This window comes from Sapajus apella, unplaced genomic scaffold (assembly GCF_009761245.1).
Source record: "Sapajus apella isolate SASKATOON/1434 unplaced genomic scaffold, GSC_monkey_1.0 scaffold50, whole genome shotgun sequence".
Lineage (NCBI taxonomy): Eukaryota > Metazoa > Chordata > Mammalia > Primates > Cebidae > Sapajus > Sapajus apella.
In genome coordinates, this window is record NW_022436990.1 from 5,196,200 (window position 1) to 5,215,899 (window position 19,700).

General features: G+C 33.9%; 1 protein-coding gene across 1 annotated transcript in view; it reads right to left on the bottom strand.

Annotated features, from left to right (window-relative positions):
• TTC6 (tetratricopeptide repeat domain 6) overlaps positions 1-19,700 on the bottom strand; it is a 259,315-nt gene that overhangs the window by 53,385 nt on the left and 186,230 nt on the right. Inside the window, exons 17-22 of the mRNA XM_032242507.1 lie at positions 13,062-13,231; positions 9,885-10,005; positions 8,275-8,425; positions 5,383-5,465; positions 4,402-4,478; positions 3,659-3,819 (exon numbers count right to left, since the gene is read on the bottom strand). Coding sequence (XP_032098398.1) covers positions 3,659-3,819; positions 4,402-4,478; positions 5,383-5,465; positions 8,275-8,425; positions 9,885-10,005; positions 13,062-13,231 — 763 coding nt within the window. The remainder of the gene's footprint in view (positions 1-3,658; positions 3,820-4,401; positions 4,479-5,382; positions 5,466-8,274; positions 8,426-9,884; positions 10,006-13,061; positions 13,232-19,700) is intronic.

Genomic DNA, 19,700 nt, shown 5'->3' on the forward strand with positions numbered 1-19,700 from the left:
ACAATGCCCTTAAGCTTCTAGAGATCCTCAGATGTGGTTAAGAAGATTTGTAAGGCACGTCCTTCATCTCTTGAAAGGAAAGAGAACTAGTGTGATTCAATATTCTGTCCTCATGATCCTTCTAAGATCTCAGCAAAGTGTTGTCCAGCCACACCTAGTCCTTTTCTCTGGAACATGCTTTCTTGACAGTGTATTTTATCCTCCTTTGCCATCTAAGGAAGTTGAGAATTTTCCACACGAACAAGTCCGGGTTTATTTTGTTTAACAGTTCTTAACTTATCTTTCCTTTCTCACACTTATACTATTAGAAGCAAGAAGAAAGCTGGCAGTACTGTCAACGCCTTGCTTAAAAATTATTTTAGCTGTATAACCAGGCTCCTGAGTTATTAGTTCTGCTTTCCATGCAACTACATGGGAAAATTTTACTAAGTTTTTAACCACTAAATAAAAATAATCATGTGTTGCTCATTTGCTGCAGAGTATATTAGTGTCTTTAAAGACCAGATATCTACTAACATTCTGTTTGCTGCCATTTAAGCTTTTTCTGTCATGTTCCTCAAAATCCTTCCAGCCTCTGCTCGCTGCTTGGTTCCAAACTGCTCCTACACTTGTAGGTATTTGTTATAGCAGCACTCCATTTCCAGGTACTAAAATCTGTATTATTTTCCTATTGCTGCAAAAATAAAAAAAATCACAAACTTAATGCTTTAATACAACATGCATTTCTTATCTTGCAGTTTCCAGGGGTCAGGAGTCTGGGCATAGCTGAGCTGAGTCCTCTGCTTAGGGTCTCCCAGGCTTCAGTCAAGGTGTCCACTATACTACATTCTCATCTGAAAGCTCAGAATCTTCTTTCAAGCTCATTCTAATTGTTGGTGGGTTTTGTTTCCTTATGGCTGCATGACTCAGGGCACAGGCTTCTTACTGGCTGTTGGCTGAAGACTGTCCTGAGGTCCTCAAGGCCATAGCAGTTCCCTGTCATGATACCCTCTCTACAAGCAGTTAATAGTATAGTTCTTTGCTTCTTTAAGGCCAAGAAGGGAATTCCTCTCTCCAGTCTAATACACAACCTAATATAATCATGGGAGTGATATCCCGTCATCTTTCCCATACTCTATTGGTTAGAAGTATGTCACAGGTTCCACTCACACTCAAGGTCGCACAAGAGCACAACTTGTTGAGGGACACCTTATCATGTGGCCATCACAAAAGGAAACAAGCCAGATTGTGGTGAGGAGTATAATGAGTGGAAAGTGAGGAAATGAAGATAAGGGATATTAAAAAAATTCCAAGGTTTGGTTGTGCCAGAGAAAAGAGAAAAAAGCCAATAATTGGAGAGGTCAAGAGAGCAAAAATAAAGGTTTTTTAAATTTCTATACTGAAGACAGTTTCTCATGATTAAGTGTTTATGGAATGAAGCCTATAAAAACTATTACATGCCCAGAGAGAAAAAGGAATAATAATGGCTAATGTTTATTAAATGTATGATATTAAAGCATTAAATAATCTTTCAAAGAAGAGATCATTACAATCTTTAGACAAACTAATTGGCTAAATAAAAAAGAAGAAATGCTCTCCAAATAATCTTATGAGATCAATACTCAAATCCCACAAAACCAATCTCACTGATAAATACAGACACAAAGATCCTCATGACCAACTCAAATTTAGCAATGTATACAAAAAGATTATATATTCCAGTCAAGCTGGTTTAACCCAGGAAAGCATCATTGGTCTAACACTAAATTATGTCATATATTACTTAATTTCATATGTGACAAACAATCTGCTACATTAACCTATTAAAGGATAAAAAAATAATAATCATTTCAATACCTGATGAAAAATAACTTGATAAAATTCAAAACAGAAATAGAAAGACTATTTAACCTTTACTTTGTTTAAATTATCTACAAAAATCAGTCCCAAACTTTATTCACAGTGGAGTAAACTTCCTTTAAGATTTGAAAGAAAATAAGGATGTCTTTGTCACCACTTTTAGTCACTTTGTCTTAGAGTTTCTAGTCAGCACAGTTAGACAAGAATAAGAAACAGAAGACATAAAAAGAAAGGAAAAAATAAAACTATTGTTATTTATAGATGACATAGTTTTCTAATTATGAACCCAAAAGAACAGACCTAAACATTTTCAGAAACAATAAGCAAGTTCAGCAAGGTGGTTGGCTAGTAGATAAATATACAAAAATCAATTTCATTTCTATAAATCATCAGCAAACAGAAATTTTTTTAAAAGGATACCCTTTTTAAAACCAGCAAAAACTATGAGAATACTTAGGAAAACTTTTAGCAAGGGATATGTAAAATCTATTTAAAAGAAAATGGGGAGATACATCATTATGATCATAAACTAAAGAACTCAATATCATAAAGATGTAAATTCTCCCTAAAATAATCTAAAGATTCAAAATGTCAAGAGAGTTTTTAATGGACCTTGGGCAAGCTAAATGTAACATGTATATGGCAGAGTAAATGTTCAAGAGTAACCGGGAGTTTCCTGGAGAAGAATATGGTGTGGGGACTTTCTCCACCAGATATCAATAATTTCAATGATGTTATAGCAATTAATACACTGTACTACTGGGCCAGTAATAGAAAAATTGACCAAAAGAACAGAATAGAGAACCTAAAATAGTACATGATCCATACACATGTGAAAACGTGTAATAAGATAGATGTAGCACTGTACAGTTTTGGGTTAAGAAGAACATTTCAATAAATGATACTGAAACATTTAAATATCCATATGGAGGAATCTGAAATTTTATCACTCTCTCATGCTAAAAGAGAATAATCTTAAGATAGAGTAAGGTCTTAAATGGAAAAAGCAAAAGTTAAACTTTCCAAAGAAAATATGGAAGAATATCTTGACTTTGGAGTAGAAAAGGGCATCTTAAGATATTTTTCAGGCACCCTGTTGACAAATTTTAAAATAGACATATTCAACTGCATTAAATTTTAGAAGCTCTCTTCATCAAAAAACACCATAGAGACAAAAGACAAGCCACAAGCTGTAAGAAGAGACCCGGTATACAATTAAGGATTAGTGTACAGAATTTACATCTTAAATTCCTAAAATCAATAAGAACAAGACAAATGACAAATGAGCAAATTGATAGAGCAGGAAATATGAATGGCTGATAAACATAAAAAGATTCTCAGCCTGATGCTCAAACTGAGAAGTGAGAATTAAGACCACCAGACGTCAATTTTTATCCACCAAATTGGCAAAAATAAAGCCTAATAATATCAATTATTGTAAAAGATGCAGATCAACAGGAACAGGAATATATCCACACTTCAGCTGGGAGAATACATTGGTACTACTCTGTGAAACAATGTGTCATTTCCTCTAAAGCTAAACATTCACTCTTACTACATACCAGCAATTCCACTCCTTGATATATATCCTCGAAAACTACTCCACGTATTGACTGAAGACATGAAAAAGAATATTTTAGGCAGCCCTATTCTTAAGAGGGGGCAAACAAAAGAGAGACAATAACCCAAATGTTAATTTACAGAAAAATAAATAAACAGTATGACTTAATTTTGTGAAAAATATTTAAAGTGGCATACTAAACACAACATATACACTTCATTCATAAGTTTAGTAAACATTACTCAGAGGACTTTTCACCTTGGTTCTCTTAGCCTTCATTTGAACTTTTGCTAATAGAGCATACATGGTCATATCAGTTCTATTCCAACTGATTCCATCCAAGACTTCAATGGCCTTGTCGTGGTTTTCACAAAATGAATAAATGAGGGCTTGCTGTATAGGACTCAACTCGATGAGACCTAAAAGGAAAGGAAAGTTTATCAATATCTTTGCCAAGTATCAAAGATTTTGAATATAATTATTTTAAGAAGTAATTCAAGAATTTGTCTTTATAATATGAATTAACAAATCAACAAATTATAAAATTAACCAATTATGCTAAGATCTATTTACTACCAGTAAATACCTAACAATACTGATTGCTTCCTTTCTGGTATTTATCCTCTCCCACCCCTTTACTACAGAAATTTCACAGGAACATCTCCTAATATAAATGTTTTTCTTAAGAATCAACAAAGCAAATGGGATACAGAGAAGTAAAAAAAAAAAAATTATCATATATATATATATATATATATATGACATTCCAATTACAAACAAAAAACAGAAAAATTGTAAGCTTGATATTTCCCATAAAAACCTCTCTCACAAAATTCACTATGAATCATTTTACTAATTGACAATATACATATAAAACTAAAGTTTCAAAATCTAATTTGACTTTCAAGTGAATTCTTCATGCTATTTATACATAACTATTGCAAAATAGCATAAAAAATTTAAAGAGGTATTTCTTAAAAGTTATAATTAATTGTATTTACCTTTGTCCATTTCTGCTACTTGATAAATAGTAAACTTGGCAAGATTGTAACATTTCATCATAAGAAGATATTGTCCTCTGGAAGAAATAATAGTTTTTTGACTCTGAGCAGCTAAAAATAATCTATAAAGTTTCTTATAATCTTAAAATTTTACAATATATTCATTCTTATTTGCTTATGTATGCATAAAAAATTACAGACATTTTATATTGTCCAAATACACCAATTAGTATAGTGATGTGATGAGAAAACTTAGGACATGTAACACTGAAAGAAAAATACTCAAATCCCTTTTTGCAATTTTCTGTATTTAAAATGTTATACTTTTTGCTGAGAAACTATTAAAAGATAAAGTTCAAGGCATATAAAAGAATGGATATATTTACATAAATTGATAAAATGTAGTTCAAGGACAAAGCAAGCCCTTATCAGGAAACCATTGTTCCATTCCATTATCCCAGGTCTATAAATCCTTAAAAGATTATATTTTTGATAACTCAGAACTTGCAAAGGATATCTTTATAGCAAATTCTACTACATTTGAAATACTACATGGAACTTGGTAGAAATGGTATACAATTCGTCAATTTTTTTTCATTGAATTAGCTGAGGTTTATGTTTGGTACACATGCTTACGTTTAATTGTGGACATAATGAAAACAACTGTTCAAAATATGTTACCTTACTCTTATAACATATGTGATAAGTATATGACTAGTCACTTAAAAAGGCCTCAAAGAACTTAAACACTAAACAGTTATATTTTGGTGCAATGTTAGAGCGAAGGGAAAAATCTGCTTATCTTGTGTAATAAATTATCTTAAAGTTTAACAAACTGGCTTGCTGGTGGGGAAATGGCAATTGCTGGGAGATTAAATGTAAAATGGGTAGCCTGAAAGGTTCAAGAGAGAACTGAAGATCCCCATTCAATATATCTGATGTTAAGTTATCCCAAGAAGAATTCAATTTCTATGTTCATACCTTCTTATGTATAATTGGATTCCATCTGGCTGAAGGTGGATAGCACGAGACAATTCATTTACTGCCTTTTTCAATTTATGCAACTGTTGAGTGATAAACAGAAACTTAGCTCCTAACAATACCAATCACTTCCCTTCTGATAATTATCCTCTCCCACCCTTTACTACAGAATTTTGCAGGAACATCTCCTAAAATACATGTTTTTCTCAAAAATCAACAAGGCAAATGGGATTCAGAGAAGTAATAAAAACAATGTATAGAATACTCAGTTTTTAAAAATCATTTATCTTTAATTTTGAAGAATAATTATGCATATCCACATATACTATTTCACATAAATGTGATTATATAATACATTCTGGATTGTGTATGAGTGTGTGTTCTTTTTTCATTTGGCTTTCAGTTTTTCTCCCTCAACCCTAACAACTTTTTCGGCAAACCTGATCCATCTTAATCAAGTAGCATGGAGGCCGGGCTCACACCTCTCATTTCAGCAATTTGGGAGACTGAGACAGGAGAATTGCTTGCTGAGGCCAGGAGGTCAAGACCAGCCTGGTCAGCATAGTAGACCCTGTCTCAACAAAAACAATAGTAAGAAAAAAGAATGAGAATTAACATAGCATGCAAAAGAGGGTGAGATAAAAACTAAAACTCTGTTCCACTTAAAAATAAGGAAGGAAAAACAGGCCTACACAAAAATTAAGTAAATGAATGAATATAACAAAATACAAAAATTATGAAAAAGCAATCTATTAAACATCAATATATAATGAAAAGTAAACATTAATTATTCCCTTAATACTGGTCACAGAAACACAGTCTGAATTTGTACAAATCTGGGGACAAAAATCAACTACTATTGGAAATATTACCAAAGAAGCACTATACAGACCAGAGCAAAATTAACCTGGGACAACCAACCAATCCTTTTATTGTAATGGCACAATGATGCAAAGAAGCGAATGGACAAAACTAGTTTGTGCATGGAAGCAGGCAGTACCTGTAGAGATAGTATAAATGTTTGGCGGAAATGGTGGGTAGACTCAAAACAGGGAACAGAAAAGGAGGAAGTTTGAGATTTGTTTAAACAAATTGGAAATTTTCTGTGGAACTTCAGGCCTGCTGCTTCCTAAGCTAACTCTGTTCAGGATGGTGTAATTAATAAATCATATAGTCATATGTCCACATTGCTACACCTGTTCTACCACCCATATATGTCTATGCATTGAGGAAACCTTGGCTTAAGCCAAACTGAGGCTCATTCTCAGATCTCTACAAGCTTCCCTGAATTAGACCACTACTAGGCAGCCTTAGATTAAATTTACCCAGAAGGTTGAACCCACTTAATGGGAGTATGTATTCTTGTACATACATGCACAAGGGTTTATTTACAATTATTTTATTTACATGTAATTGTATTGTACAAATTTCACACTCTTTTGTGAGTCCTAGTTTTCTTACTCAAAAAATCTCATGGAAAACCTTCCAAGTCAGCTAGCATAGTTCTATTTATGCTTTTTAAAATTTTTATTATATTCTATGGTGCGGATGCACCACAAACTATTCAATCAGTACTGTGTAGAGATTTTTGCCTCTCAGAACAGCAGTCTTTGACTGTATCTTTACACCCTGCTGTCATGCTGGTGCTTCGATTTCTCTATGCACTCGGAAAACTCCAAATTCTGTAGATGGTCTTAGCTCCATCAACAGGGTTAGGTTAAGTAAAAGAGTCACACACTAAGAGTATATCCATCCTTTCCCCAACAGAGTCAAGAGGTAACATGACCTGGGGGCAACACTGAACCCGCCCTCGGTCCCCTACCTCTATCGTCAGCAGGGTAAGGACTTTTAACGGGACTCTAGTCACATTGGGTCCTGAGATATAGACAATGGAGGGCAGAGCTTCCAGATAATCCTCTGTGGACATATAGTGTGAGCAAGGAATAAACCTTTGTTTTAATACAGTGATTTTTTTTTTTTTAACCTCAGCATAGCCTAGCTTATGCTGGCTGAAACCAGTATAGACAGGCAACAAATGTAGAAGGGCAATTAGGAGCTAACTCCTGTGGGGTCTTGCAGACTTCTAGTTTTTGTAGAATTTAGCTTTTATTCTAAACACAAGGGAAGCTATTGAAGGATTTGAGCAAATAAGTGAAATAATCTGACATGTTTTGGTAACATCATTGTGGTTGCTATTTGAAAATCCATCCCGGTGAGAAGCTAGTATTTGGACAGGGAAGTTAGTGGTGAAGTGGTGGAAATGGGTGTCTACTTTGAAGGGTAGAGACAAGAGTTAACAGCATTATCTCTGAAAATCAGATCTGGCTAGAATTGGAGAGGATTTTTCCTATTTATTGTGCTGTTTGAATTTGTCACACCAGGGACATATGACATTTATTTTTAATTTAAACAACTTATAAAAATTAAAAAAAAAATTAAAGGAAAGTATGAGAATGGTGAGGATCCCATTCTATGGATGGATCCCATTGTATGAACCCACCTACTCACCTGTAACACACACACACACACACAAAACATTGGACTATAGACTCAATTTGTTAATAATAGCTATTCCCAGAGAATAAAATTATAGATAATAGTTTTTAATTTATTCTTATGCACATGCATATATTACCTGCAATAAATATGTTTTTGTAATAAATAAAAAAACCAGGTATTACCTTCAAAAATGAATGACATAAAAATGCACACCTTGAAAGTAGAGACTTTATAAATGAGTAATTAGAGTTAACTCTACCAGCTTAACACATTTTTTACACATGCATTAGCCCCTAGAATTAGCTAAAATATATATATATTAAAATTATGTTGAACAAATATCTAGAAAATTGAAGTTTATTTTTAAAAATCACGGTTCTCAGCCTTAAATACCTTAAAATAGGTTTCTGCTCGACAGATATAGCTTTGAATACATAAAGGATCAATTCTAATAGCCTCAGAAAATTGCCAAATGGCTTCCGTGTAGTTATCCAGGTGTAGCAGCTGTATAAGGCCAATATTTATATAAGCCAAAGTAATAGTTCTAAAAAAAATATGAGAGTGAAATCTTGTTAAATATTTTTAATTATTCCAAATGTTCTCTAATTAGGAATAAGCTGAATGAAATACATTCATCAGTATTCATCACAGTATTTTTTAATGTTTTATGATGGAAATAAACTAGCTCTATGCTCTCTATGAAAAACTATAAACACTTTTATAAAATCCTTAGCAGGGAATTGATGTTTTTAGAGTTTGAGCTAGGATCAGAATTCCTGAAGTCTCCTAGACTTTTAGCAAAACTTTACTCTTCCTTGATTTACTCTTCAGTTACCTAGAGTCACAAGCTTAGTTTTCCTCAACTAAAGAGTCTTTACTTCAGGCTATGTTCTATTGGCCATGAATGACAGTGAGAAATAGTCACATTCAAGGGTTTGGTGGCTTGGGGTTAAAATCCTCTCCACATATATATTAACACAACTGCTTTTCTGTATCAAATAAATGTCATTTATCTCTCTTAGAATCAAATGATTTTCAGTAGAGAAATAACCTTAGAAATTATCATGTTTGATGCCTCTATTTCAAAATGAGAATGCCACCCATCCAATAATCCAGCCTCACAGAATCCCTGACCCCTTGCCTAGACACCAAAATTCCTACCGCTCACTTTCCATCTCTTTGGAGCTGACACTCTTTTTTTCTTTCTTTCTGGCTCAAAAATTTGCAAAAGAAAACCACTGTGGTCATTATGGGGATACGCTCCATGAATTTCCTGTGTCAAGTTCAAAGTTTACCTTGGATAGATTAAGTAAACAGTCTGCCGGTTGACACAGGATTGGCATGATTAGTTACTGTTCCTGACACCTTCCATTTTCATGAATGCTTCATTGGAAAAAGGGGAATTTTTAACTAAGTTCTGTGATTTACAGTTTGACTTCTGACTACTGCATTTAACTTTCAGTCTGTGTTTCTTCCTGAAATTACAGTACTAGCTAAATTATCCCAAGAAGAATTCAATTTCTAAATGGTATTAGCGTTTTTATTTTGCTTTACTAAACAAAATGAAGCCAGAGGTTCTAAATAGAAGGTTGCCTTCCATTGAGTTGTATGTTGTCCACAGTGATCATATACTAAGCAGAATATTTTTTCATTATTTTAAAACTTAATGACAGTTTTCCACAAAGTTAATTTCAAAAAGCTCTAGCCTGGGCATCTCCAAGATCTTCTTAATAGTATTGATTACTTATACATGGATTTAATTCCTGTCAAATTTATTTAACTTTTAAATTTGCAAAAACACCTGAGGCAAACAGATGTTTAAAAGGTCTTATTTTAGAAGTAATCTTGCTTTTAGAAGTAGTATTCCGATTCTAGGATGACTTTATAAGGGTCTCGTTTTTTACTAGGTTATCAATGATGAGGGGAAAGAAACTTTTTCTCCCGTTTCAGGTTTTCAATTTTATACAGAAGTGAAATCAATAAATATGAAAATGAAAACATACCTTTCTAGAGAAATCACAGTTTCAAAGTCACAAATTGCCAGCAACCAAAGTTTCAGATGCGCATAGACTATTCCCCGATGTAGAAAACAACCAAGATTCTCATAGCCATCATTTATGAGTGCTTAAAATTAGAAAAAAAAAATGTATCTTATTCAGATTCTAAAACAACCACATGTAAGTTGCTTTTTAGTCTGTAACCTTCCTATTGCTTATTCTCATTTTTTAATGTTACATAAAATAGAAACATATCTATGACTGGTACACTGTTTGGTAAGTAAAATAATAGTATCATACATTAAAATGTATTTATTAGTAACAATGTGGCAATTGTGGTTCACAAACTTATTAGAGCTGAACTAAATCCTGATGGGAATCTAGCATAGTCCACTCACTATATAGGTGAGGAGATTAAAGTCCAAAGGGAGTAAGTACATTGGCCATGGTCATGATATGCCAGTCAGTGGCAAAGACTGGCCTAGAATTTAACTCCAGTTAGAAGGGTGCCATGACCCTTGGCAGCCTAATTTTAACAGGAAGCCATCATTACTGACCAAGGAATAGGCTTGGGTACTAGTCCTGAAGGCAGAAAGTGGAAGTCAGGCTTACACACAAACAGGATAGACAAGAGGCTACACCAAGGAAGGCAAGCAGAGTTTGGAGGTAAGGCTGACAGCTTTACTATGCACATCCCAAATAACAGCTATCTGGGATGTATATCCCAAATAATGGAAGGAAGAAAAAGAACCTCCTCCCAGTACTCCAGGTGTGTGACTCTCAGCAACCAGTCTAGAGGTCATCTCCTGTCTCTTGCCTACTGATTGCCCCTTCACTTTTAAGACATGCTAGTGAATTAGATGGGGTTTCTACAAGTTTTGACACATATCTTTTAAGCTGCCCAAGCTGTTCTGGCTTAAGATGGAAAGTGTTACCAAAAATGTGTACAATATTTACAGTTTAGGACAAAAAATATTCACAGTACTGGATTTAGGGAAGTATAGCCAGTGTCAGCAATGATCATACAGATTAAGTAAATACAGTCATGCACCACTTAATGGCAGGGATGTGTTCTGAGAAATTCATTGTTAGGAGATTTCTTCATTGTGCAAACACCGTAGAGTATATTTTCACAAACATAGATGGTATCTGTTATATATATATAAACCCAGGCCTGGGTTTCCAGAAAAAATTTCAGAACCCAATATATAGAAAGAGTTCTTTGATATCACATTCTCCCCTTGCTACAGTTAACATGATGATATATATATCATATGGAAAACCAAATGTCCCCACACCATTCATGAATATCAATCATTTCCCCTACTTATCTGCAAAGCCAACATCAAGTGCCATATATCAGGTTTAACCATAGTATATACAGTCTGTTGTTTACTGAAACATCATTATGTGGCACATTGACTGTTATCACTTGAAGAAAATCTAACTGCTCAGTTCATGGTACAATTGGCTAGCAATGAAAAAATCAGCTGTAGTTTGGGTGGTTGCTCCTGAAAAAAAAAAATTCTTCTCAAGGAAAAAGAAAAAAATATATTATTTAACCTCCCTGTGCTGTGGCTTTCTCATCAGTAAAATGTGAATGAAAATAGTACCAAGCTCATATAATTATTCTGAATGCTGAGATACTCCTTACTTGGCACTTTAAACAGTGCTTGGCAAGTAGCAAAATGTCCAATAAATGTTACATATCATTATTATTAGCTTTGCAAAATATCTTTTTTTGTTGTGGGTGATAAAACTCCTTGGGCTATCTGGTAGAAAACGATTGGGGCTAAAATCAAGTTTGTCTGCTCTGGATAATTAAATAATAGGAATTTTGTTGAATTATTGTGATAGACTAGAAGTGGGGAGAGGAGGCATCAGAAGCCCAAAACTTGTAGAAGAGGGAAATACGAGAAGCAGGCCTTTAGAGGAAGACCAGGGAGACAGAGATTTAGCCAGTGGCAGATGGATAGGGCAGATAGAGCCAGATAAAATTCTAGAAAAGGGTGTAGTTTGATCTTCAAATTTAACTTATCTGTACTAAATTTGTCCTCTGAATCTTAAAGCATTCAGTAACAGATTGTTAGACACAACATGTCTTTGTCAATGTTACCCTGGGGAATGAAGGACAGACCTGGGAAAAAGCAGAACCAAGAGAACGATAGCCACAAGAAGTAAGGATGGGCAAAGATGGAGAATCCAGCCAAATGTTGTAATTGTACTCAAAGATGATGAAAGAATGGGACAGGAATCCTCAGTCCCCTTTCACAAGGATCCTTTGAAATAGAGGGGAAGACACTAGACTCCTCTCAACACACGGAATGAAATTTGAGTTATTGTACTTTAATATTAATGAGAAGGGTGACCTCAGAAGGCAAATGGACTTAAGACCGTCAAATAGCAATCACCTTAGGCCTTCTTCCTTGTGGAAATCTGGTTGTCTCTTCATCTCTAGACACTGTCTAATCTAGGATGATGGGATTCTAGAACTTTGGTAAACACAGGCATGCCTGGAGTTTTGGACTCAGGCTGGATTTTGTCAGGATGGGCTCATTCATTCTGTTGCAGGCTGTTTACTGAGCAATGACTCTATGCCCACAATTGTGCTGGGCACATACATAAACCAGTAATGTGTTGATTGAGGGTAACATAGAAATGGCCATTTTTAGCTGTTGGTATCCTTAGCTGCTAAGGATTCTCGAAACCTATTTTTAGTTTAGGGGTTAAAAACTGTGAATTTGACAAATCCTTTGGGCTGAGCCTATGGAGCAGGACACAGCCCATTAGAACAATTTACTGCCATTTTAGAAAGCTGACTAGGACACAGGCCTGGGTTTCCAGAAAAATTCTCAGAACTCAATATATAGAAAGAGATTTCTTTGATATCACATTCTCTCCACAGTTAACATACAGACACACACACACACACACACACACACACACACACAAAGGGCATATTAGAAGCACTTCTAACTAAACCATTATAGCTATATATTCATATATACCCATTTAAGAATATTAAAATGTATAAGCTTATGTCATATATACTTATATATGTATATTAGTATATAGTAGTACACATATTATATTAGTTACCCCACATTAGCATTCACCACTATGAAATTGAGCTGTTGAATCTCAAATGAGATTGCTTTATACACGTAATTGAAGGCAAAGTACCTGAAACGCTGTAATCCTGTAGCGCTCTAAAAGGGTTACTCTTTCTGAATAAGCAACCTCGATAATACAATGCTAACCAATTATTAGGATCTAAGTGAATTGCAGCAGAAAAATCTTGAGTTGCTTGTTTATAAAATTTCCGCTTAACATATGCAATCCCTCGGTATGTCCTAGGAAAAAAAGTTCATTTTAACAGGTATTGTAAAATATATATTTTCTCTTTTTGGTAAACCTATACAATTAATTTTGTATTTGAGTAACAATCTGCAAATGTTTCTCCTGGCTTTGCAAGAGAGTTTAGTCATGATGTTAACAGCAAAAATAATATAAAATTTTTATAAATTGAAATACACTTTATTACATACATAATTATATGCTTATTAGGTACATTCTATATATTAATTATATGTCTACTAATTTTATTTCTTATGTTCATCATGGAGGTATGTCAATAAAATAAGTACGATATTTATTATTATTTATTGAGTCCCCAAAATGTATTAGGCACTAATTTATACAAAATTGCTCTATAGAAAAACAAAATAATCAATTTTGCAGAACATGGACTCCAGTGAGTAGAAGTTGTTAGGAGGTTTTTCTCTGGTTCTTGAAGATACATCCAAATACATGAGAGTCTGCTCTTTCATGAATGAAAGCTATTGTATTGGCTGTATACACTGTATTCCTTTATCATTAACTTCTGACTCCAATTTTGAAATTATCATTGACTTACATCAATGCTGAAAAATTCATTTTCAATTAGTTAGTAATGTGAAGCATAACCATTTTGGAAATAAAACAAAGATGACAAGGAAAAACAGAAGAAAGAAGTTACTAGATTGCCTACTTAGAAAAAATAAAAATAAATCTACAGGGAGGATAAATCAGTGTTCAGAAATATTATATTGTAAAAGCAATGAGAATTTGGACAAAAAAGTGTAATCAGTATGTTGGCAGACTGATAATAGAGGTCTTTCAAAAGCACTAAACATCTTGAGACTCAAGATATTTTATCTTGTAGGAAAATGATTTGTATCTTGATGAGCTAAAAGACTAATGAGAGCAAAGAGACAACATACCAAAGTCTCTGGGATGCAGCTAAAGCAGTGTTAAGAGAATAATTTATAGCATTAAATGCTGACATCAAAAAGGTAGAAAGACCTAAAATTGACAACCTAACATCTCAACTAAAAGAACTAGAGAACCAAGAGTAAACAAACCCCAAAGCTAACAGAAGACAAGAAATAATATCAGAGCTAAACTGAAAAAGACATAGACATGAAAACCCTTCAAAAAAATCAATGAATCCAGAAGCTGGTTTTCTGAAAATTAATAAAATAGGCCATTAGCTAGACAAAGAAAAAAAGAAAGAATAATCAAATAAACACAATCAGAAATATTAAAAGGGATATCACCAGTGACCCCACAAAAATACAAACTACCATCAGAGAATACTATAAACAACTCTATGCTCATAAACTAGAAAATCTAGAAGAAATGGATAAATTCGTGGACACACACACCCTTACAATATCAACCAGAAAAAGCCCAGGACCAGTCAGCTTCACAGCTGAATTATAAAAGATGTACAAAGAAGAGCTGGTACTATTTCTACTGAAACTATTCCAAAAAATTGAAAAGGAGTAACTCCACTCTAACTCATTCTATAAGGCAAGTATCATCCTAATATCAAAATCTGGCATAGATACAACAAAGAAAACTTCAGGCCAGTATTCTTGATAAACATTGATTCAAAAATCCTCAACAAAACACTGGCAAATTGAATCCAGCAGCTCAGCACAAATCTTATTCACCACAATCAAGTTTGCTTCAACCCTGTTATGCAAGGCTGGTTCAACATATGCAAATCAATAAATGTGATTCATCACATAAACAGAACTAAAGACAAAAGCCACATGATTATCTCAATAGATACAGAAAAGGCCTTCAGTAAAATTCAACATCTCTTCATGTTAAAAACTCTCAATAGAATAGGTATGAAAGAACATATCTCAACATAATAAGAGCAATCTATGATAAACCCACAGCCAATATTATACTGAGTGGGCAAAAGCCAGAAGCAGTCTCTTTGAAAACTGGCACAAGACAAGGATGCCCTCTCTTACCACTCCTGTTCAACATAGTTTTGGAAGTTCTGGTCAGGGCAATCAGGCAAGAGAAAGAAATAAAGGGTATTCAAATAGGAAGAGAGGAAGTCAACTTATCTTTGTTTGTTTATGATGATTCTACATCAAGAAAACCCCATCACTGCAGCCCAAAACTTCCTAAGTGAATAAGCCACTTCAGCAAAGTCTCAGGATACAAAATCAGTGTGGAAAAATCTCTAGCATTCCTTTACACCAACAAGACAGGCAAGCAGAGAGTCAAATTATGAATGAACTCTCATTCACAATTGCTACAAAAAGAATAGAATACTTAGGAATACAACTAACAAAGGACATAAAGGACCTTTTCAAGGAGAACAACAAATTACTGCTGAAAGAAACCATAGATGACACAAATGAAAACAGATTCCATACTCATGGATGGTTAGAATCAATATTGTGAAAATGACCATATTGCCAAAAGCAATTTACAAATTTAATGCAATTCCCATAAAATTACCACCATCATTATTCACAGAACTAGAAAAAAAAAATCGCAAAATTTCCATGAAACCAAAAAAGATCCTGCATAGCCAAAGGAAGACTAAACAAAAGGAACAAATCCAGAGGTATCACATTATCCAACAGCATGGTATTGTTATAAAAATAGGCACAGAGACCAATGGAATACCATAGAGAAATAAAGAAATAAAGCTAAATATTTACAGCCAACTGATCTTTGCCAAATCGAACAAAAACATAAACTAGGGAAAGGACACTCTACTAAACAACTGGTGCTGGGATAATTGGGAAGTCACATGTAGAAGAATGAAACTACATCTTCATCTCTCAACTTATACAAAAGTCAACTCAAGATGGATCAAAGACTTAAATCTAAGATCTGAAACCATAACAACTTTATAAGATAACATCTGAAAAACCCTTCTAGACATTGGCTTGGACAAAGACTTCATGACCAAGAACCCAAAGCAAATGCAACAAAAACAAAGATAGATGGGACTTAACTAAACTAAAAAGTTTCTACACATCAAAAGAAATAATCAGGAGAATAAACAGACAACCTAGGGAGTGGGAAAAATATCTTCACAGTCTATATATCTGACAAAAGCTAATATACAGAATCTACAAAGAACTCAAACAAATTAGCAAGAGAAAAACAAACAATCCCATCAAAAAGTGGGCTAAAGACATACATAGACAATTCTCAAAAGAAGATACACAAATGGCTAACAAGCATATGGGAAAAAGCTCAACATCACTAATTATTAGGGAAATACGAATCAAAACCATGATGTGATACCACCTCATTCCTGCAAGAATGGCCATAATCAAAAAATCGAAAAACAGATGTTGGCATGGATGTGGTAAAATTAAAACACTTTTACACTGTTGGCGGGAATGTAAACTAGTACAACCATGATGGAAAGCCGTGTGGAGATTTCTTAAAGGACTAAAAGTAGATCTACCATTTGATCCAGCAATTCCACTACTAGGTATCTACCCAGCGTGAAAGAAGTCATTAAATGAAAAGATACTTGTACATGCATATTAAAGGCAGCACAATTTGCAATTGTAAAAACATGGAACTAGCCCAAATGCTCATCAATCAATGAGTGGATAAAGAAAGTATGATATATATATATATTTATCACATATATATGATGTGATATATATATAATATATATATCAAATATATCATATATATCATATATATTCCATCATATATATAATATATATATCATAGTATTTCATCATATATATGTGTGTGTGTGTGTGTGTGTGTGTGTATGATGGTATAGATATATGTGAGATATAGTATTCCATCATATATATATCTCACATATATATATCCCATCATATATATATATATCCCATCATATATACATATATCCCATATATATATGATAGGATATATATATATGTGAGATATATATGGGATATATATATATATACATATATATATATAGAGAGAGAGAGGGGATATATATATATATGATGATATATATATGTGAGATATATATATGTGATGTGTTTTATATATATATATATATATGATGGGATATATATATGATGTGAGATATATATATCCCATCATATATATATCTCACATATATATATCATACATATATATATCTCACATATATATATCATACATATATATATCTCACATATATATATATATATATATATATGATGGAATACTATTCAGTCATTAAAAAGGAATGAAATAATGGCATTTCCAGCAACCTGGATGGAATTGAAGATGGTTATTCTAAGTGAAGTAACTCAGGAATGGAAGACTAAACATCATATGTTCTCATTCATAAGCGGGAGCTAAGCTATGAGGACACAAAGGCCTAAGAATGATACAATGGACTCTGGGGACTTGGTGGAAAGGATGGGAGGGGGGTGAGGGGTAAAAGACTATACAATGGGTACAGTGTACATTGCCTGAGTGATAGGTGCACCAAAGTCTCAGAAAACATCACTAAAGAACTTATTCATGTAACCAAATACCACCTGTTCCCCAAAAACCTTTTGAAGTGAAAAATAAAGTTTAAAAAAAAAAAAAACAGCATGGTATAGATACAAGAACAGACACACAGACCAATGGAGTGAAAGAGAGAACTCAGAAATAAAACCACACATCTACAACTATCTCATCTTTGACAAACCTGACAAGAACAAACAATGGGGAAAAGACTGCCTATTTAATAAGTGGTGCTGGGAGAGTGGCTAACCATATGCAGAATATTGAAACTAGATCCCTTCATACACCATATACAAAGATTAACTCAAGTTGGATTAAGGCTTAAATGTAAAAACCAAAACTATAAAAACCCTAGATGAAAATCTAGGCAATACCATTCAGGACATAGGGCATAGGCATGGGCAAAGATTTCATGACAAAAAAACCAAAGGCAATTGCAACAAAAGCAAAAATTGACAAATGGAATCTAATTAAACTAAAGAGTTTCTGCACAGCAAAACAAACTATCATCAGAGTGAACAGGCAACCTACAAGATGGGAGAAAATGTTTACAATCTATTCATCTGACAAAGGGATAATATCCAGAGTCTACAAGAAACTTACACAAATTTACAAGATAAAAATAAACCACACTACAAAGTGGGCAAAGCACATGAACAGACACTTCTCAAAAGAAGACACACATGTGGCCAAGAAACATATATAAAAAAGTTCAACATCACTGATCACTAGAGAAATGCAAATCAAAACCACAGTGAGATACCATCTCACACCAGTCAGAACCGTGATTATTAAAAAGTCAATAAACAACAGATGCTGGAGAGGTTGTGAAGAAAAAACAATGCTTTTACACTGTTGGTGGGAGTGTAAATTAGTTCAACCATTATGGAAGACAGCGTGGTGATTCCTCAAAGACCTAGAGGCAGGATTACCATTTGACCCACCAATCCGTCACTGGGTATATACCCAAAGGAATATAAGTCGTTCTATTATAAAGATAATGCACACGTATGTTCATTGCAGCGCTATTGACAATAGCAAAGACACGGAAAAATGCCGATCAATAATAGAGTGAATGAAGAAAATTTGGTACATATATACCATTACACAGCCATAAAAAAAATGAGATAATGTCTTTTGCAGGGACATGGATGGAGTTAGAAGCCATTATCCTCAGCAAGCTGACATAGGAACAGAAAATCAAACACTGCATGTTTTCACTTATAAGTGGAAGCTGAATAACGAGAACACATGAATGCGTGGGAGGGAACAACACACACTGGGGCCTGTCGGAAATGGGGTGAGGGGAGGGAGAGTATCAGGAAGAATAGTTAATGGATACTAGTCTTAATGCCTCGGTTATGGAATGATCTGTGTATCAAACCACCATGGCACACATTTATCTATGCAACAAAAACGTGACTATACACACATCTGGCACATGTACCCCTGAACTTAAAAGTTGAGAAAAACAATGTTTCATTAATTTTCCAACAAGTAGAAGAGCTTTGTTTTTATTTTTAATTAGTATGAACTACTAAAGAATATTGCTAATTAATTCTGAGCATATAATATGTTACTGAACTTAAAATCTTACAGAACAAACCTTTTGTAATATTCTGTGTAGCATGCCATTAATTAATTAATTCATTCATTCAAACAGACTGACTTTTCCATTTGCTTCTTCTTTTGTTTCAACTTCATCAATACTTCAAATCCTCATCAGCTCACACCTAGGCCACTATTTTACTTTATTCCTAGTTCTGGAGTGATAAAATTTTACTATAATATAATAAAGATCTACTCTCTTAAAAACTTTCTTTCCATGACCCCCTATTGGTAATGGGATAAGGCCAATTCTTTAAAAGCATGAGGCCCCCCACAAGACAGCACCATCTTCTAATACCTTGAATTAACCTTTTTATTCTCCTCCAACTAATTTGATCACTTTCTGCAAGTAATGCCTCTTCAATTCAAGAAGTAGACAACCAAATAGACCAATAACAAGGGAATAATTTCTAA